The sequence below is a fragment of the Anastrepha ludens genome, chromosome 5, assembly GCF_028408465.1.
Source record: "Anastrepha ludens isolate Willacy chromosome 5, idAnaLude1.1, whole genome shotgun sequence".
NCBI classification, from domain to species: Eukaryota; Metazoa; Arthropoda; class Insecta; order Diptera; family Tephritidae; genus Anastrepha; species Anastrepha ludens.
Genome location: NC_071501.1, coordinates 92,969,093 through 92,990,417, shown reverse-complemented (window position 1 = coordinate 92,990,417; position 21,325 = coordinate 92,969,093). Strand labels below are relative to the sequence as shown.

The following is a 21,325-nucleotide window of genomic DNA, read 5'->3' as shown; positions in this document are numbered from 1 at the left end:
TGAAATATGAGAATTGGATATACAACTGAATACATTTTACGAATATTTAAAACAGCAACAGTTTCAAGCCGACTCCGAACGACAAATATTTTTATTAGGAGCTTTTTCATGGCAGAAATACTCTGGGATGTTTGACATTGCCTGCCGAGGGGCGACAGCTATTAGAAACAACTTTTTCTTAATTTTGGTGTTTCACCGAGATTCGAACCTACGTTCTCTCGGCTCCGAATGATAGTCACGCTCCAACCCATTTCCACTTGCTAATTTAATATTGCTTTCTGCTTTGATGGGATTTTAAACAGAAACAATGTTTAGTGCTAAAATAATATTTATTCGACATGCGTTCATATGTAACTAAATTAAAAATAAATTCTGATTATAATTGCATTTAGAAATTATAGAGCCGAGCCGCAAACATTTAACGGGTTGCATTTATTTCGTCAGCGAAAATAAGTTTTTCGAAAGGCAAATCTATATAAGGTGGTGGCACCAGAGTAAGCGTTACAACTTTTACATGCATTTTGTTTTTGGAATCTGGTATATTGAGTGCCGAAATTTCAAACAGGATATGAACCAGCAAATTTTGCAACATCAGCGAAGCTATTCAAAATATCAAATCGCAACAAAAGCAAAAAACAACACATATAAGCTACGCTACAGCTGCCCTACAGCTGTCACCTTGTGAAGTTGTTATCAGCCGGCTCAATTGTGAACTGTGTGTGAAAATTTATTTGCATATAAACTCAGTCACTTTAGCAATCTTTAGTGCAATTTTTATAATTTTTAACAATTGTTAGTGATTTCTGAAATTTCTTTTACTATCTTATTTATATAAATTTAAGATAATTATTATTAACTTTCTTTACATACACCAATATGCAATGAATAGAATAGATAGATAAACTTATTCTATTTTCGTTGACCTTGACAATAGTTGTGTCGTTATTCTGAAGCTGCTATTTTGCGCTAAATGTGTTTTGCATTTTTTTGGTAACATTTGATGACATAATTCAGTATATGGATAACATATATCTCGCATAAGCTATTGAAGGTTTGCAACCATAAAATCCCCAAACAATTGTGAAATTCCGTTCATGGTTATAAATACCAACAATGTGTGCAATATAATTTGATAACTGCATAAGAATGGTAAAATGGGTACTCGAAAATATGTGATCACGTAGAGTATTCAGTGCAGAAGAGGTCATTTTAGTTATCCTTATCAACACTGCTCTCCAGCAGTTCCTAAGCTATTAACATTCGCTTTGCTTCTTATCTCATAAATGCAAAAAACATAACGAAAACACTTCGTTATCTTACTAACTTATTTTATATTTAATACACTTTAGACGTGTAAATTCATTCACTCTTATTTTTCTTTTCTAACAGGTTTGAACAGAATTTCTAACAAAATTAATATGGCTTTGCGTTGGGGTATCGCTTCTGCTGGTAAAATCAGCCATGATTTCGCCGTTGCTTTAAGTACTTTACCGGGAAGTGATCACAAGGTAGTAGCCGTGGCTGCTCGTCAAAAGGATCGTGCTGAGGAATTCGCCAAGAAACATGAAATACCAAATGCGTTTGGTAGCTATAAAGAGATGGCTGAATTTGCTGACGTGGGTGAGTATTGTTAAAATTTTTTTTATTAATAGATTAATTCAATCATAAAATACAAAAACGAAATTGTTGATGCATATCGGGGAAATGGCGAGCATAACCGGTTAAAGCCACGAATAAGGAAAAAATACTGCGTGGTAGAGCTAATAAAAAAACGTTTTCATATAATATTATAAATAGTACCTATAAAAAAATCAATGTTGAAGTGAAATAATTTTTGACAGTGTATATGAAGAGAATGGCGAACAAAATCAGATAAGTCAGCAAAAATCCATTCCACAAGGTGTTAAAATACTGTTTGAAAAATTATATATCCTATAAAGTCTTATATATTAAAATTGGATTAGCTAAATGCTGAAATTAAAAATGGTGGTCACGCACAAACCCATTCACCCACGGCGATCTCCGCATATTTGCTAAAAAAACTCGTTCCGATCATTTTCGAAAGCATATTTAAATTACACTTCAAAGTCAATTTAAAAGTAGTCAAATAGAATTCAGTTACATTGAATATTTTATAGGGTGACCAGATAGAAACATTAAGAAAGAAATTTTATTAAAACAGCACCTGAGGCATCACTTGATTCTGGCTTTATATTTAAGCTATTCTGGCCATGGTATAACATAGTCCCAGACAAAAACTTGACGTAGTCCCAGAGAAATTAATCGAGGGGTTTCAAGTCTTATGGTCGCGTCGACCTATTGATTAGATTAACACTCGCCATATGGTGACCCAGTCTATCAACTTCCCCTTCAAAACTTCGAGCATTTCGCCGGTTTTTGGCATGCAGCCTCGTCTTGTTGGGACCAAATCTCGAATATATCGATGTTGTCGAGCTCTGGCTACCGAAAGTCTGTTAAGATCATCCTATCTCGATTTTTTTTGACGGTAATGGAATAAATATAGAAAAGAAACCGCACCAGACGCTCAATCTTTGTAAATGCTTTGGTGCTTGGTCGAACACTTGTGGCTTGTGTTCGGTTCAGTAACGGAAATTTTGCTTGCTGACATAACCGCAAAGCCAAAGTGAATCTCTAATTTAATTTTTTTGCCAAAAAAGACCCAATATTTACACCTGAGTGGGAATTTCGAACCTTTTTTTTTTTGGGGAAAAGTAATATTTTGACAGCTGCTGAGACATAACAAGTAGAAAAACTATCTTTTTTATCTAGCCACCTTATATTTCGCTGAACTTTTTTATTTAAAAGCCTTAAGTGTCGTGTTTGTTACTCTTTTATTGTTATGTTAGCTAGATTACTAAGTGTAAACGTACTTAAGTGTTCAAGTGGCAATGAGCCAAGTTTGTTTTCAAGATGCACTCTTCAGTGCAAATGTGTTAATTAATAAATTTTTTCAATTAGTTACATGCCTTACTTTTCGGAATATATAAGAAAACAACGTAAGTCTCCATAAAGGGCAACAAATTAATTTTTTTGTTAACTTTGTTGCGATTCCAAAAAAAAAGAATTTTTTAGTTTTTTTATATATATTGTATTTTTTTTATATTTTGTTTTTAAATATATATTTTTTTAATTTCTTTGTACAATAAATTAAATATTCTACAAAAAGAAAAAAAGCAGCTCGCAGCACTCGCGACGTGGCCTTCGGCATTCCAAAAATTATGGTATTATATTTTGTTTGAAAGTTCATAACCTCTTTTCAGCTACTTTCGCATAAGACTAGCAATGAATTGTTATTGTTGTTAGTAAACTGCGCTACAACAACAACAAGCAATGAATTGATGCTTTTTTGCGTTTGAGTATCAGATTAGATACTAATGAACATTGAATATCAGATTAGGTACTAATCCCATAAATCTTCTAAACAATTTTGGAGTGCGCAAGTGTGGCAGTTATAACTGTTATAAATCTGTGTTGTTTTGTGGTAGTTCTAGCGGATTTATTTTATAAACGGCAAATTTGAATCACTAAACATAATCTTTTTGCATATTTTCTTCCAGATGTGATCTACGTTGGCGCCTTAAACCCACAGCACTTGGAAATCTCTGCACTGTACCTCGAACATGGCAAGCATGTGTTGTGCGAAAAGCCGCTCTGCATGAACTACAAGCAATCCAAGCAGCTCATAGATCTCGCCGAAAGCAAAAACCTTTTCCTAATGGAAGGGATCTGGTCACGCTTCTTCCCTGCCTATCAATATCTGCGTCAACAAATCAAAAACGGTGTACTGGGTGAAATCAAAGAGGTTAATGTTGCATTTGGTTTCGACTTAAGCCACGTCGATCGTTTGTCGTAAGTGCATATGATACTCTTTTTAAATCCAATATGTAAAATATTTCACTTTTACGTTTTCCATTGACAGCAAAAAAGAATTGGGAGGCGGTGTTGTGCTAGATTTGGGTGTCTACGCTATACAAGCATCGCAATGGGGCTTCCAAGACACGCCACTAAAGGTCATAGCAAAGGGCGAACTCAACGAAGACGGTGTGGATAAGTACGTGGAAGCCGAGTTGCAGTATTCCGGTGGACGCGTCGGCAAGTTAGTTTTCGGCGCTAAAGAAGAGTTGGCGAATAAGGCGGTCTTCAAGGGCACGAAAGGCGAAATCACGGTAGATTTATTGTTTATTTCAAATATTTGTTTTCTTCTACAAAAACATTTTTTTGTTTGTTTTGCATTGCGTGCAGATACCATTGTTCTGGTGTCCCATCAGTCTCATCGATGTTGATGGGCAGGTGAAGGAATGGCCCTTGCCAAAGGGAAGGTACGCTACTAACTACGCGAGGTCAGAGGGTTTCCGCTACGAAGCTGAGGCAGTACGTCAAAGCATACTGAAAGGTGAAATCGAAAACGAAAATGTCACCCACAATGAAAGTCTAACTATTGCTAAAGTGCAAGATGATATTAGAAAACAAATCGGTGTAGTCTTTCCAGAAGATAACTAGCAAAGTAAATGAACTTATTTGTATATAAAGTGTCCCTTTATTAGTTGTAAACTGCATATCCTTCTATAAAATACTTAGGTATATGCAAAGGGGATGAGCTAACCTTAATTATTATTTTATTTGTATACTATTTTACCCTGTACTAACTCTGCATTTGTTTATATACATACGTATATGCCTATGTACATATAATTAATAACACAAAAATAAAACGAAATCTATTAAAAACAAGCAAGTGCTAGTGAATGCATTAAATGCACTCTTCATGATTGCTGCAATTGATAACGCCAAACTGTTGCATTAAATTAATCCCACTCTTTTGAATGGCGGAGAATGCGACCCCGCTACTCTGCATTAGTTTGCCAACGTCCGTGTAGCGTGTAACTCCTCAAAACGAAAAAAAAAAAAATGCCCGTACTAAAATGGGGTATTGCAGCAGCTGGCCGTATAACGCATGATTTCGTCACAGCATTGTCCACCATTGAGAATAGTCAGCACACGGTAATCGCTGTGGCTGACGTCGAAATGACGCGCGCGCAACAATTTGCTGAACGTCATGAAATACCAAAATGCTACGATGGTTTCGATGCCTTATCTCTGGATACAGAAATTGATGTAGTCTACGTGGGCACATTAAATCCTTATCACTATCGCGTAGTGCGTCTATTGTTGGAACGCAGTAAACATGTGTTGTGCGAGATGCCCCTTTGTCTAAGTTTGCGGCAAGCGGCGGAGCTCTACCGTGTGGCAAAGGAACGTAATGTGTTTCTTATGGAAGGTGAAGAAAGACAAGCAGTCTGGTGTGTGGGTGTGCAAGTTTTGAAATACAATTTTTTGTTTTTGCTTTCCTGCAGGCATGTGGTCGCGTTGCTTCCCCAGCTATGCACGCCTGCATGAAATTTTGCTTGCCGATTGTATTGGCGAAGTGACACTCATACAAGTGCAACATGGTTCTCGTGTGAATAGTGAACGCGTTTTGCTGCGTTCACTCGGCGGTTCCATTGCGCTTGATATTGGCCGCTATGCGATACAATTGGGCCAATTAGTCTACGGTTGCGCGCCCATTGACATTAAATGCAACGCACATCTGAATAGTGATGGCGTCGATGTGGAGAGTGAATTCATAATGGATTATGGTCAAAATCGAAAGTTGGCTGCATTCATATCGGGCTTGGAAGATTTAGAGAACTGTGCTCAATTGCTGGGCACCCAGGGTGAAATCAAGGTTAGTTGTTGTAGGTTGTTGAGTGATTTTTTTTCTTTTATCAATTTGAGTTTGTTATTGATAAACGAGTCGTGAGTATCGGTTCACAGCTGATAACAATAGCATCTATTTGAAGTGAGCTTTTCCGCACAGGTTATAACGAAATTCGCATTGTCAGCCAACAACAACACTATCTACTGTTTGCATTAATTTTGCTATTAAAAGTCAGCTGGATTTGATACGCGTCGCACAGTAAATAACTTTTAAACAAAACGAAAAATAATTATAGTCAGAGGCAAGGCGAATCTATTAAGGGGTTATATACAGTTAGAAGGCCGAAAAGAAGCGAATTTTCATGAATTTTTTGTGAGAAAACTTTTAAGTTTATTGATCTAAAAATTGTGACACATATTTTGTTATCTTTTAACTGTATTTTAAGACTTAGTATTAGTAAAAATATTTATTTGGAAAGGAGCTACAGCTGATCTCCGGGAGCTCCTCTCAAAAAAGACGTTTTGCGGTGGCCACTATATCTCTGAACTGGACCGTCTGCAATTAAAAAACCAAACATATTTCGTTAAAGTAATATTAAATCTAGTAATTAATCGAAGTAATTAGCAAAATGAATTTGTTTAACAAAATGGCGGTTTCTCAAAACAAAAAAAAAAAAAATCGATTTTTGACCAAAATTTCGACCTTAAATTGTTCATAAAACAAAATATTTATCGGTGAGAAAAAATCTTTGATTGATTACTAAAAAATATATTTAAGGGATTATATAAAGGGTGGTTAAGTTTCAAGGGCCGGTGTTGATTTTGAATAAAATACAAAGTTTTTCGGAAATTATTATCACTTTCCTTCATTAAGATAATATTAATATGGCTCAATTATGTATAAAAGAAAATATTGGCCAAATAGCAGCCGCGGCCTCGGCGGCACACCTCCATCCAATGGTCCAAATTTTCGATGACGCTGAGGCATAATTGAGGTTCTATGCCGTTACTGTGCCGAATTATCTCATCTTTTAGCTCTTTAATTGTTGCTGGCTTATCGACGTACACCTTTTCTTTCAAATAACCCCAAAGAAAGAAGTCCAACGGTGTCGTTGACGTTTAGGTGTGGTTCACATTCAACATCGGCCCTTGAAATTTAATCACCCTTTACCTTGTGTTGGACTAAAAAATCGAAATTTTTTTTATGGCATATTTTAGAAGTACATCATCTTAAAAATATAAATTAAAAAAATCATAAAGATCGGAGGACTAGAACGAAAGTGGAAGCGCGCGACCTGAATAAAAATTATCCATAAATGAAGTGCACGCAAAACTTTAGACGCAATTATCTCGAAGTCGTTTTGTTTGAAAATTACCGTCGCGGTGATCATTATTGATCAAAAACTATTTGACCGATTTGGTAAACTTCTTTTTTAATTATTCGCAGTTACAACCTCGTGAATCTGAATGGTTCACTTTTTATAAATATTTACATAGTTCGCTGAAATTAATTTTTTTTTAATCTTTCAACCCCTCAAAAATCGTTTTTTTTTTGGTGCAAAGCGGCTTTCATATCGAGAAAATTTATTTTTGGGTAATTAAACCGTTCAGATTCAATAAAAAACATTTTTCTACAATAATCATTTAATTTTTTTGATTTCAGTTGAGCTGCTCATGCGCTACCGTGATCACCGCAAGCCTCTTCTAAAAACGGCGTTTCGGGGGAGGGACGATATCAACAATAAATAATAACATTTTTTTAAATAAAAACACCAAAATGTATTCTTCTCACAAGGTATATAACCCCTTAAGAAGCTCATGTTAAAATTTGAGATAAATCGGTGTAGCCTTTTGCGAGTAATGTTGGTCACCGACTTTGAAAACACCATTTTGAGAAAAACGCGTTTAAAGTTTGAAAAGCACTGAGTCTAAGTCTGCAACGACTTTTCAAATTTGCGTGTAACTTCGAAAATATTCACTGGAACGATATTAAATTTTCTGTGTGTATTCTTATACGAGTATATGTACATTAAGAAATAAAAGTGAATAAAAAACAATCGATTTTTTGAAAATTCTAGCTGTATATAACACCTTCTTTCGCCGTGTCCATGTGGCTGTCAGCTCAGAATGAAGCAAGGCGAATTCATTATGTGTTTTCTAGTCTCCCAATACTTTGCTTTGACAATCATACGTACAGAACATAGTTGTTGGTCTAGTGCCACCACCTTTAATGAATGCGCCTTGAGAATGCATTTGTGTTTGAGCTCCATTTTGAAATATCACTTCCGCTTTTGAAGACGTCTGATCGAGCTCAAATGATGCTAAAGACACTGTTCAAATGCGTTGACCATAAAGTCGTCCAAAACCGATTTAATTCTTAATCTCTTCGCGACGAGCGCCATGTATATACGGCAGGAATTTATTAGTTTACAAAGGCTTACGGCGTCTAGATACGACAGAATGGGAAAGTGACAGAGGTGCACTGTCGCGAAAAGTTATATCTATATATAATTAAAAAAAAAGTTAAGTTTAAGTTAACCAGTTCTAACAGTGGTAGGAACTCAGTCATTCGACATCGGGGTTTAGGAATTCAAATAAAAGTTGAAATTTCTCAAATTACAAGGCAGAAATGCAGAACAAACAACCAGCAGCGCTTCCACGGCAGTCGATTCTACGTAACCGGAAAGAGCCGAATTTATAACCGGTAAAGGACTGTCATTCCAGCAGCATTTCTCAAACATTTGTGAGGAATATGGTATTTATGTGGTTATAACATCAAATAGGTATAATGCATACTTCCAGGCGTTTGATGTATAGCATTCACAGGGCGAAGCATAACGTTCTCTGTTCCTTGCTTCCGCGCTCATAATAGAATTTATTTAAATCCGAAATGTAGCACGACTGCCATGCCACATTTCAAGGCATGTGAAAGGGCAATTACGCATGGATGATAGGTTACCAGGTTTGGCCAATAACTATGGCGAAAAGTAAAATTGTGAGAGGAACTTTGGCTGCCACGTCACGTGACTATTCGCCAGCTGAAATCTGCACGATACTTTCACGCATATTCACTCACTCGTCCAATCAGTCGTTGTTCGAAGGGCAACGAATTGACATTGTGTTAATTTTTTTCGTATTTCACTAACACAATTTTAGTTTTTTCGTAGAGTAACCGATTCATAACTCCCGCTACGTACATATGTAAGTCCAACCGCTGATTCTGTCAAATTCACTGAGAGCCTGCTAACGGTCTGATATTGGCCACACCATTAAACATCTTTTCCCGTATAATAAATATAATATGAAAAAAAAATATATTGTGACCAAACCTATGCAGATAATACTGGAAGCAGCCGTGTCCACTGATTGATTAGATATCAGCAAAATATGTCTTATAGAGCACTGATCATGGCAGACTTACGACAAAGTCAAACTTATTAGGTAAGCCCTCAACTTAACTAGTTGAACTGACGTGATGGGTTCCCACTAGGTATGTCCGACGTCGCCCTCCTGGTTAAGCTTCTAGAAGAGTAGGAGTTACTTAATGTAGGCTGGGAGCAAGAGCAGAAAATTTAAAATGATTTTTGGCCTTATCCTTACAACTTTCCCACGTCTTGCTACAACCACGGAAGCAGCAGCTAATTTTATAATCAATTTTTTTATGATGGAAATTTGTTGGTAACTTTTCAACTGAAATGTTTGGTTCGGTTTTGTTTTTGTTTTTTTTTTCCAACGTCAAAAATGTTTTTTTTTAATTATTTTTTTTTTTTTTTGTTTATTTATTATTTATTTTTTTTATTGATAATTTGGTACCAAGGCGAATCTATTAAAAGTGGTGTTGGTAAATCAGCTGGGTTGTTTTTTTTTTCCTTCGCCGTGTCCATGTGGCTGTCAGCTCAGAATGAAACAAGGCGAATTCATTATCCTAGCTTTTCAATACTTTACTTTGACAATCAAACGTACAGAACCGTGTTGTTGGTCTAGTGTCACCACCTTTAATGAATGCGCCTTATTTGGTTCTACAAAATATAATACGTTGTCTTTGAAGAAGTGAAAGTGATTTCTAAAAATCAATGCACGATGTGATACAGTGAATTCGCAGAATTTGAAAAAAAAATTTTGAAAACAATTAATACGGTTGTCGAGTCTTTACCAAAAAAAAAAAAAAACAAATTAAAAAAAAATTAATATATGTACCTATATATAATTGGCGCGTACACCCTTTTTGGGTGTTTGGCCGAACTCCTCCTCCCATTTGTGGTGTGCGTCTTGATGTTGTTGCACAAATGGAGGGACCTAAAGTTTTAAGCCGACTCCGAACGGCAGATATTTTTTATGAGGAGCTTTTTTTCATAGCAGGAATACACTCGGAGGTTTGCCATTGCCTGCCGAGGGTCGACCGCTATTAGAAAAATGTTTTTCTTAATTTGGTGTTTCACCGAGATTTTAACCTACGTTTCTCTGTGAATTCCGAATGGTAGTCACGCACCAACCCATTCGGCTACGGCGGCCGACCAAAAACAAAATTAGAAAATTAAAATAAATAAATAAAAAAATTATTTATTTTTTTTAATTTTTTATTTAGATACCTTATTTCTAAAACATTTATAAAATTAAAAAAAGCAGCAACCATTAATTTATACAAATTGAATAAGTTTACAATCTGCATATTAAATAAAGAGAATTTTCAATAACGGAACATTTGTTATTTTTTATTATAATGTATATACCGTATTCTCTTCTAACGGACACCTCCCTTAAGCGGACACTTCGACAATTTTTTCAGTACACATGTCCTTAAAGAGTTTTCTAAATTTTTATATCATTACCTTTTTTTATATTACAATTTTTTCATAAGCGAACAAATTTTTCAGTCCCTTAGGTGTCCGCTTAAAAGAGAGTACACTGTATACATATGTAAATATATATAGATGAATCCATTTAGTATATAGATATTGTTTTCTCAAATATTATACAAGGTGGCGCAAAATCAATCACCCGATTTTGATTTTCAATAACTTCTTTACTACACTCAGAAAAAATTCCCTCCCTAAAATAAAGAAAACCATTCTTTATTTTGAACTCTTCCAAATTCATTAAATTTTATCGCTTTTGAGTATTTTTTCTTTTAAATGACTATAAATGTGTTTGAAACATAAACCCGTAGTCCTCATTTTGATGTTACATTTTTCTTTGTTATTTTTTACTTTACTTACAATTATCTTATCGAATGCTCATTGCTTTTACGAACATACGTAGTTGATTGTTTTTTTCTTCGTGATTATATATTTATTTTGTCGTGCAATGGATGAATTAATAGAAATTTTAATTGAGTTGGAAGGCGAACCGTTTTTGAACGTGTTTATTGGTAAGTTTATGGATATTTTGTTTTGCTCATTTTAGTTATTGCTAATCATTTCAATTATAGAAAGCGGTCTAACTAAGGAATCATTGAAGCTCCTAAAGCCAAGCCTATTGATACATTGATCGACACATCGCAGTTTGGACCAAGGGTAATTTTTGAGCATAATCTGCTCAATTGGCAAGCGCAACAGGTATTTTGTTATTTTGTGCATATACACACATACAGATATGCATGCAAAAATTCATAATCTTCGTGAAATGAATATCGTGGCGAGGTAAATGTTTTTTTATTACTTTTACTTTAGTTATTTATTTATTTTAAATATACATTTCTGTACTTCATATAAGGAATCTTTTGAAGCAATACTCAGTAAGTCGACGGGTGGATCACAAATCCTGAAATACTATGCGCAAAAAAAGTGTCTCACTCCAAAGTATAGGAAACTTCTAGCTGCAACAGTTGCAAATTATTTTATTTCTGCTGAAGTACATCCAAACCCTAAAACATTTGAAGCTTTCGCCAATAAAATTGTGGATTTATTTACGAGTGAATCTAAAGTCTGATCACAACCTAAAATTTTTATTAAAAAAAAGTTTTCTAACCTCGATTTCATTTACACAGGATATATATTACATTCATAAGAAAGGAAAAAAGCCAGGTGGATCTCTGTATGCTAAGTACCACAGTGTATTATTGAAACTTAGACGGGATGGTCTTATTTCCAAAAGAGATGTAGAACCAACAACAAAAGGAACGGAGATTAATTCTTGCGTAACAGGTATATATGTACATAGGTACATATATCGTCGTTGCAAAAGCAATACCGCGTATATCCAATATACAAAACTACATAAGTGGTGAAGGAAGAGAAAACTGATTTTTTACAAAAGTATAGCTCAATTTTTTCACTGAATTTATAATTTATTAATATTATGACAGAGATCAATATACAAATAGTAATTCTGCAAAAGAGTGTACGTGAAACTTCAGTTTCTTTGGTCAATTCGTTTTGGTTTTATGCAGTTTTGCAATCGCAACGACGATATGGCTTTCTTAACTCGAGTATATTTTGGTTTAATTTAAATTTTAAATGAGAGATTATTAAATATTATAATCTGCATTTAATGTAACCTTCATTTAATAAAAAAATTACATTTAGATTGCATTCAAGAAAAATCATGGTTAAAGTATAACGTTGAACCATTCGATGAAGTTCAACTAAAATGGGAAGCGACTTTTGCTGTGCGACGACAAATGCTACAAAAAGATGCCAATTTAAATACAATTTTAGAAGAATGGCCTCAGTATAAGCAGAGTTTTGGACATTTAATGGTATAATTCGTGAGTTTTATTTACATAAAAAATAATTTATTGTTCTTCATTCCTATCTTAGATAGAACTGGATTTTAAGAAGCTGTACCCCGAAAAGCAAAATTTGTTATTTGATAAATGGGAGAGCTTCTGCCAAGCGATTCCACCTTTGCTAGAAATTTACATTAAAGATTCAAACAGCTTAACTACTTGGAGGCAGTTTAAAGAAGGAAGCATCAATGCTGGTATTTAATATGTCTTAAGCCCTCATTTTTTTAACAATCTAATTTCAGATGCAGAAGACTTAGTCATTTTTTATCTTCTACACTCTGTCTTAATTCCAACTGGCCGAACATATAGAACATGCATACAGACAAAAAAAAAACACTTCATCGAGTACACTATTGCAGATTCAAGAAATAGTTTCTTACTGTGGGCACCGACAAGTAGTGAACTTCAGTCAAAATTGAAATTAATGGTAGATGCAAATTATATGGATAAAAGTACGATTCAGCCAATTATATGTTCCATTGGATTGGATTATTTTTATTGCAAGGAATATTATGTGTATTTCGCCGATATATTTTATAAGTTCGATAACCTAATCAAGTGTATTGATGTGTGTTTTAAAACATTCCATGTACTTAACCTTGAGTATCCGCCCGAATGTAGGTCCATACACCAATTCATATATTGTTAACAATGAAAAACTCTTACGGCCAAAAAAGTTTTTTTAATGAATTTTTCCAGTTTGTGTTTCAAAAATAAAAAACTAAAACCAAATTTTTTGCATTTTTTATTCAATATTTAAAACATTTCATAATCTGAAAATTCAGGTAGATTTTTTAAAATTGAGAAAAAAGCTATTTTTCTTTTAGTAAATTTTTACTAGAAACAAAATAACAGTTTCCCTAATTCCAGCAAATTTTACTCTGAAATGAGTAATATTTTTATTTTCTTTTAGCAAAATATTATCTATTTCAAACATAAAATTTATTACAAATATAAAAACAAATTCCTTAAATCGGGAAAGTTTTTCTCGAAAGCATGTAAACATTTTTTCTTCATTTTGAGAAAATATCAGATACTGAAAAGAGGATGCCTTTTCATAGGCGCCAAATCGTTCCCATATTTCCTCATTTCAATAGTCGTTTTAACTTGAACCGAAGAAGTTTGTTTTTGAGTGTATATAAAAGAAAAAAAAGTTGAGTAATGGAGATTTTTATTTTGACCTTTACGCGCTCCATTTCTTGTCTGTTTGTATACAGCAGCTGTCTAGTTCACAACTGTCAAACATAATTGACGTGCGACGCCATATGCAAAAATTAGAAATCTTCCAAAAGGGGGATTAATTTCGCGCCATCTTGTATATACACGCATTCTTTAACTTTTCTTACCTTTTCTATTAAGTCCGTCATTCAAATATTTAATTCTTTCCGATTTCGGTCATTCACAGCTCGACAACTATTGGTGCTGTACCTCCCTGACGAGGCCCAACAATATCACCGAATCCTGGCCATTACCTCCCGCCAAATTTGAATTCAACCACACCAATTCCTGTGGACTACGCTACGAAGCGGAAGAAGTGCGTAAGTGTATCGAAAAACGTTTGCTGGAATCTCCGCTCTTTACGCATGCGCAGAGTCTCGAACTGATGTGCATCGAAGAGGAGATGCGTCGGCAAATGGGTGTAAATTATGACGATGTGTTGAGCTTGGATTTGTGAGCCAACACCCTAAGCCACAGGGGAAAAGAGGCGGGCATTAGAGCCGAAAGGAAAACGCGTACTCTTAAGTAAGCAAAATTTGAGAAATTTGTAGGTTGGAAAAACCACACGCGCACGCCCCTAAAGGGATAAAGATTGCAGACCGCGTGCTTTTACAAGAGTTTCTTATGCTTTTTATTAATGCTCTTAAGACATATTTTTTATCTACATACGATTAGTGTTATGCAATTTTCATTGTGTTGGTGCTACATACGTCGGTATGTACATATGTGTATGTCTCCATGGGTATATATAATCCACATTTTTTATTCGGGTTTTATTTGCATTATTTTAGGTGTTTCTTTTTGATTCTCAAATATCTTAAATTAACTAGAATACATCAGCTAAACGTTTGGTTTTTTTTCTAAAGAATATTCGATCTCTACTCAACCTGTAGTTGTTAAATATTTTAAAGTTTATATTTACAAAGCTTATAATGTATGTACGTATGTATGTATATGTGTATGGTATGCATATTTTATACTCCGATGAGTTATGGATTTTTATCAAAAAAACAAAAACATAGCCAAATGGTGAAATTAGAAGCAATTTTCATAAAACTTAATATGATCGCATTTTATTGGAATTTTTTTATATATACATTGGGTATTTTATTCATGTGTGTATATTTTATTTCAGCTGAAATACAGTTTGCTTAGCATAAATTAAAGGCGTTACATATTTTCGTATGTGCGGATGTGTGCAGATTTTTGTTAAGCTAATTAAATTACGCAAATAATTATAATTAGAATTATTGGTTTTGAAAGTTTCTGTTTGTATTTTACAGCTAACTAAAATTATACATAAGTGGGGCACAAAACTATTTTTATAATAATTAAAAAAAAAATAAGCGCCGCATGAAATAAGAGTAAAAAATTAACTAAAATGATTTTTTTTATAATTTATACTTAAGTGGTAAGCTAACAGGGAATGCTTCTGTTTCCGTAGCAGCTCAATTTGGTGATGGATTCTTAAAACACGATAATAGAAAGTTCGAAAATTTAGTATACAAAATATATACAATACAAAAACATTAAAAACAAATTTAATTAGAAAAAAAAATTTAAAAATGTAAAAAAAAATTAAATTAAACGAAAAATTTAATTGAAAAACATTTAAATTAGAAAAACCTTTTTTTTAATTTTCTTTTAAGTTTGTTTTTTTTTAATTTAAATTGATGGATTCTTAAAACTCGATAAAAAGCTCGAAAATTCAGAATACAATTTTCACATAACCTACATATGTACTTAATTTTCTAAATATAAAAATTGAAAAAAAAAACAAAATGTTAAACTAAATTTTTTTTTTATTGAAAAAAAAAAATTAAAAATAAATTGAAATAAAAAAAATTTAAAAAAAATGTAAATAAATAAAAAGTAAAATAAAAAGATGTTCTTCTGAAATGTTTTCAAATTTCCTTTTAAGTCTTCTTTTATAAATTAATGGATTCTTAAAATTCGATAAAAAGCTCGACAATGTAGAATAAAATTTTCACATACCTAACATACCTAATTTTCAGACTATAAAAATAAAAAAAGAAAGTTTTAATTAAAAGAAGATTAAATTTAAATAAAATGTTTTTTTTTAATTAAAAAAGAAATTTAAAAAATGTAAAAAAAAGTTTGATAAAAAGAAAAATGTAATTTAAAACATTTAAAAAAAATTTTTAAAAGTAAAAAAAAATTTTAAAATTAAAAAAAAAATTTAATTTAAATTTAATTTAAATTTTTTTTTTAATTTTCTTTTAAATTTTGTTGTTTTATTTAAATTGATGGATTCGTAAAACTCGATAAAAAAAATTTTTCACATACTTAATTTTCAAAATATAAAAATGTAAAAAAAAAAATGAATTAAAAGAATAAAAATTGCAAAAAAATTTTATTTAAAAAATTTAACTTAAATATAAAAAAAAATGTATTTAAGAAAAATTTAAAATTGTAAAAAAAAATTTCAAAAGCACACAGCATTGCTGATCGGGGGTGGCGAGTGGAAACTACTTGCCTTACGACCAGACAAATCTGGCCATCCTACAATCTGAAACAGACAAAAACCCTTATAAGTCTTTCGAAACACGAACTAAGGCATATAATATCTCTTATCACCGGCCACTGCCTTTTGGGCACTCACGCACGTCGGCTCGGGGTTCCTCGAAACGACCTGTGCAGATACTGCGAGGACGAAGATAAGGAAGTATCGAGCAGTCATTTGCTGTGCAGTTGTCCCGGTCTAGCCAGAAGTCGACTGACTCTTCTAGGCTCTCCAACAATTGACAATCTTTCAGCACTCTCGGACCTGAAAATCGAATCTCTCATCAAATTCTCGAAACGAATTAATATCTTTGACCAAAATCTATAATAAAAATCTCGGTTAGGTGGGGAAATCATATAATATAATGAGGTCTAGGGCAACACAACGGACCCAACTTGCGGTCTATGTGGCACTTCGATGCGGGGTCACCCTTAAACCAGCCAACTAATCCAAAAGAAAAATTTAATTTAAAACAAAAAAAAAAAAAAACAAAGGTGTTGAAATTTTATGAAATTTTCTTTTAATTTTGTTTTATACATAAATCTCGAAAATTAAGAATAAAATTTTCATATACCTTACATATTTAATTTTCAAAATGTAAAAATTAAAAAAAAAATTTAATTAAAATTAAAAAAAAAAATTGTATTTAAAAAGTTAAATTAAGAAAAGATTTAAAAAAATTAGATAAAAAAAAATGTTTCCTAATTTAATTTTTTTTATTTAAAATTTTATTTTAATTTTTATTTTTTAATTTAAATATTTTTTGTTAAGTTTTCTTTTTAATTAAATTAACTTTTTTAGTTAAAAAAAAAAGAATAATAATAAATATTGAAGTCTTTTGTTGGCCATATTAATTTTTTCTTCACCTCTTTTGGGCAGACACTCATCGTCAGTCAACTTTTGTCCGTCCAAGAGAGGTGTCCTCAAATGAGGGTTACTTTTTCCGATACATAAGATTTGATATACAATACTGTGCGCTCAAGGAAGGATGGCGGCTAATAGAAGTGTCCTGAGCTCCTTCTCCTACAGTTTCGCGCCGCCTTCGATCGGCAGATATTTTTTATGAGGATGATTTTCATGGCAGAAATACACTCGGTTTTTTTAATCGGTTCCTAGAAATCTAGGAGAGATGTTGAAAATCTTCATTCTTAATTATCTTTTTATTTAGTTCTATTTTACAATTTTTTTATGGAACATTGATATCTAGAAAACTAAGTTTAATATTCGTCTTACTTAGCAGAGTTTTGCAAAAATTTTCCTTCTCAAATACAAAATTAATTAACAAATTGATTTCTAGAAAACTGGAGCTAACGAATTCCCATAACTCGGAAACAAAGCGGAATATTGAAAAATATTAATCCTTCTTTTACAAAAATTCATCTCACATTTTAAAATGTTTATAAAACAATCTAAATTTTGATTTTCGAAGTATTGAAAATATTAACATAGCGAAACATTCAATTCTCAGTTTTGGGGGTTTCTCAGCAATTCTTACTTTGGAGGTGCATAAAAAACTCCATCACAAAAAAAAAAATAATAATAATAATAATAATATTCCAATTCTTCAAACTAATCGATATATTAAAAACTTTTACTTGTAATTAAAAATACATTAACTGAAATTTTAGAACTAAGCGCGAGATGGATTTTTTGTTTACTTTATTTCGTTTTATTTCTTACAGTTTCATAAAAGTACGCTAAAAAAATTAGAAACATCAAAATTAAACTAAAACCAATTTAAAATTTAATTAAACTAAAAACAAACACTAAAACTGAAGTGATGCCAAGAATCTTTACTTGCGATTGTCACATCGGAATTTATAAGATGCATAATCAAATTGAGCTGCTGCGAAAATAATATGGCGAAAATTTTATTAAAATTATTTTATTTTAATTGCGAGAATAATAATTTAAAAATGCGTTAACTTAAATTAGTTTAAAATTTTACAGTTAGTTTTATAAGCCAAAAAATAAAATATAAAATAAGAAATGTAGAGTTTCAATAATTTTTCTCAGGTTCCTTTTTACGATATTTCTCTCGACTTCTTGTCTTGACTAATCAACATTGATTTCACATGGACTGGAACTGGTTGCTGGCGTTCGAGCAGATATGAACTCGTGCAATATGAGAATTATTTACTTAAAAACTTAAAAGTAATAAAAATAAGTGAAACAAATTTGGTTATTAAATTTTTTTCATATTTTAGAAATTACCGCATCATTGTTTAAATTAAAATCAAATTCTTCTCAATTTTAAAAATTTTGCTGCAAAAGCTGATATTAAATTTAAAGAGAAGTTCATTAGAGTAAAGATTTGGAAAACAATAGATATGTACCCTAGGTGGTTGGAAGCAGTAGCAGGTTTTTATCCTATAGGATTACTTATAGATCAAAATGTGTGTTAAGGCAGCAAAAACGTGTTTAATTAATTTAATAAAACAGAAGAACAAATTTTAAATTTTTATCCGTCGCGGTGTCTCCAGAGACATAGGTAAGGTGGTGTTAATCAGAAGTAGTGAATGAAGATAGAGCACATCGCGTTTGACCTTTTCCATAGTTGCATTTGTCGGCTCAGTAATAACAAAAATAAAACAAGTCAGGGGAAAAATTAAAAAAAAAGGTTTTTGAAAAACATTAAAAAAAATTGAAAAAAACTAAACAAAAAACTTGAAAAGCAAATAAAAAAAACCAAATTAAAAAAAAAAAGAAAAATAAAAAAAAAGTTAATAATAAATAACCAAAAAACAAAATTAATAAAAAAAAGACATTAGAAAAAAATTCAAAAAATTTAATCAATTAAAAAAAAAAATGAAAAATTAGAAAACAAAAATATTAGAATAAAAAATGTTTTGAAAAAAAAAAATAATAATTATTAAAAAAATTACTTTGACCCTGATGACTTCATAAATCATAGAGTAATGCAACACCATAAATTCTCAATATTTTATTCAGAAAAATTATTTTTTGATAAATAAAATACTGAAAAATTGAGAAAAACTAGAAAAAATATTTAAATAAAAAAAACAAACAAATTATAAAAGCAAATAAAAAAAAAGAAAAATTAAAAAAAAAACATATTTAAAAATTAAAAAAAGAGTAAAAAGTTAAAAAAAAATTAAACAGCTTCAAAATAAATATTAAAAAAATTAACAAATTAAAAATAAAATAGCAAAGCATTAAAAAAATAAAAAAAAACAAATTTTGAAAAAAAACAACAATTAAATAAGACAATTAGATTAAAAAAAAATTTTTAATTAGAAAATAATTTCAGTTAAAAAAATTAGAAATTAAAAAATATATTAAAACAATTTAAAAAAATATCAAAATAAAACACTTTGACCCTAATGAAAAAGATTAAACCACTTAAAAATAAATATAAAAAGATTAAAAAAAAAATAACAAAAGATTAAAAAAAATTAAAAAAACAATTTAAGAAAAAAATTAAATATAAGAATTAGATTAAAAAAATATTTTAAAAAATTTCGAAAATTAGAAACAAAATTTAATTCAAGAAAAATAAATAAAAAAATTGAAAAATATATTAAAAACAATTAAAAAAATATCAAGTTAAAACACTTTGACCCAAATGAAAAAATTAAGCAACTTAAAAATAAATATAAAAAAATTAAAAGTAAAATAACAAAAGATTAAAAAAAACTAAAAACAAAATTAAAAAAAAATAAATAAATAAAAATTGGATTGAAAAAAATAAATAAAAAAATTTCTAAAATTAGAAAAAAATGTAATTTAAGAAAAACAAATAAGAAAATTGAAAAAATTAAATAAAATTAAAAAAAATAAAGCAAATTAAAAATAAAATAACAAAACAACAAAAACCAATTAATTTAAAAAAAATAATAATAAAAGAATCAGACTAAAAAAATAAATAAAAATATCTAAAATTAGACAAAAAAATTTAAGTTAAAAAAGAAGAAAAAAATTGAAAAATATATTAAAACAATTTAAAAAAAATATCAAAATAAAACACTTTCAAACTAATGAAAAAAAATGAAACAACTTAAAAATAAATATAAAAAATAAAAAGAAAATAACAAAAGATAAAAAAAATTATAAGAAATAAACAATTATAAAAAAAATAATAAAAGATTAGATTGAAAAAATATATATAAAAAAATTTAATCAAAGAATTAGATTGAAAAAAAATGTATACAAAAATTCTAAAATAAAAAAATCTTTTGTTTTAGGAAAAATAAAAAAGAAAATTGAAAAAAAAAAAAAAATTAAAAACAATTAAAAAAAGTATTAAAATTAAACACTTTGACCCCAATCACGCCATAAATCATAGACCATTGCTGCATCATAAAACAGTTCTCGATATTTTACTCAGTAAAATTATTTTTTAACAAATAAAATGCTGAAAAAACGACGAGGTGTTAGAGTAGAGTGCATATTGGTTGTTGAATCGCATCAAATTTAAAGCACTTCAAAACTTGCAGCATTAAGCCTTCAGTAATGACTAGCACGTTAGTTTTTGAATGCATTTAAAATTCATTCATTTTCAAATTATTTGCATACTTTAAAGAGCCGTAACTACAAGTATTTCTATAAACAATGAAACCTCGATATGATGGCGCTAAAGTGTATGAACCTCATATTATTATTCGTTTTGCTATATTCACTTTTCTTCAAAATCTCAATCTGCATAAATTTCAGGGTAAATAATTCATAGTTTGTCAGTAGCAATTTTTTTTTGTCATGTCCAAATACAGTGAAACCTGTTTGACATCGGACACTCATCGTCAGTCAGCTTTTGTGCGCCCAAGAGAGGTGTCCACTCAAAAGAGGGTAAGTTTTTTCGATACATAAGATTTAATATAGAAAAAAATGTCCGCTTAAGGGAGGCGTTCGGCTAATAGAAATGCCCGTTAGGAGAGGTTCCACTGTACGGAAATTAGAAGTTGTGTAAGCCTTTTAGAGGCTTTCGATAACGGAGTTCCAACTACTTTTTTAAATTTACTGAATTTGGACGAGGTTAAGTTTTACTCCAGAGAAATAAAGTTTTTGTATAATTAATTTCTATGCTCAAGACTTCTTCGTTTTATTTATGAAGCACTTTTGTATGAAAAACTTTGAAAGCACTCGATTATTTCAAGAAAAGGAAAAGTGGCGACTTCCGA

The 21,325-nt window shown here is 31.0% G+C and overlaps 2 protein-coding genes across 2 annotated transcripts; both read left to right on the top strand.

Annotated features, from left to right (window-relative positions):
* The first annotated feature begins 709 nt into the window (after positions 1 to 709).
* On the top strand, positions 710 to 14,505 carry LOC128864810 (uncharacterized). Its single transcript, XM_054104570.1, has 8 exons — positions 710 to 792; positions 1,390 to 1,620; positions 3,579 to 3,870; positions 3,941 to 4,187; positions 4,264 to 4,520; positions 4,908 to 5,299; positions 5,376 to 5,746; positions 13,851 to 14,505. Exons 2-8 carry the CDS (start codon positions 1,419 to 1,421, stop codon positions 14,118 to 14,120), a joined length of 2,031 nt encoding a protein of 676 aa, XP_053960545.1. The 5' UTR covers positions 710 to 792; positions 1,390 to 1,418; the 3' UTR covers positions 14,121 to 14,505.
* On the top strand, positions 11,400 to 13,124 carry LOC128863327 (uncharacterized). Its single transcript, XM_054102446.1, has 4 exons — positions 11,400 to 11,861; positions 12,243 to 12,415; positions 12,477 to 12,639; positions 12,688 to 13,124. Exons 2-4 carry the CDS (start codon positions 12,338 to 12,340, stop codon positions 13,092 to 13,094), a joined length of 648 nt encoding a protein of 215 aa, XP_053958421.1. The 5' UTR covers positions 11,400 to 11,861; positions 12,243 to 12,337; the 3' UTR covers positions 13,095 to 13,124.
* Positions 14,506 to 21,325: the final 6,820 nt, after the last annotated feature.

What these genes read in the sequence shown, in the direction of transcription:
- LOC128864810 (XM_054104570.1), top strand. Translation starts at nt 1,419, where the DNA reads ATGGCTTTGCGTTGGGGTATCGCTTCTGCTGGTAAAATCAGCCATGAT. An exon ending in AGCCACGTCGATCGTTTGTC is followed by an intron (nt 3,871 to 3,940) that starts GTAAGTGCATAT and finishes TTCCATTGACAG; the next exon opens with CAAAAAAGAATTGGGAGGCG. An exon ending in TAATGTGTTTCTTATGGAAG is followed by an intron (nt 5,300 to 5,375) that starts GTGAAGAAAGAC and finishes GCTTTCCTGCAG; the next exon opens with GCATGTGGTCGCGTTGCTTC.
- LOC128863327 (XM_054102446.1), top strand. Translation starts at nt 12,338, where the DNA reads ATGCTACAAAAAGATGCCAATTTAAATACAATTTTAGAAGAATGGCCT. An exon ending in AGAGTTTTGGACATTTAATG is followed by an intron (nt 12,416 to 12,476) that starts GTATAATTCGTG and finishes TTCCTATCTTAG; the next exon opens with ATAGAACTGGATTTTAAGAA. An exon ending in AGAAGGAAGCATCAATGCTG is followed by an intron (nt 12,640 to 12,687) that starts GTATTTAATATG and finishes ATCTAATTTCAG; the next exon opens with ATGCAGAAGACTTAGTCATT.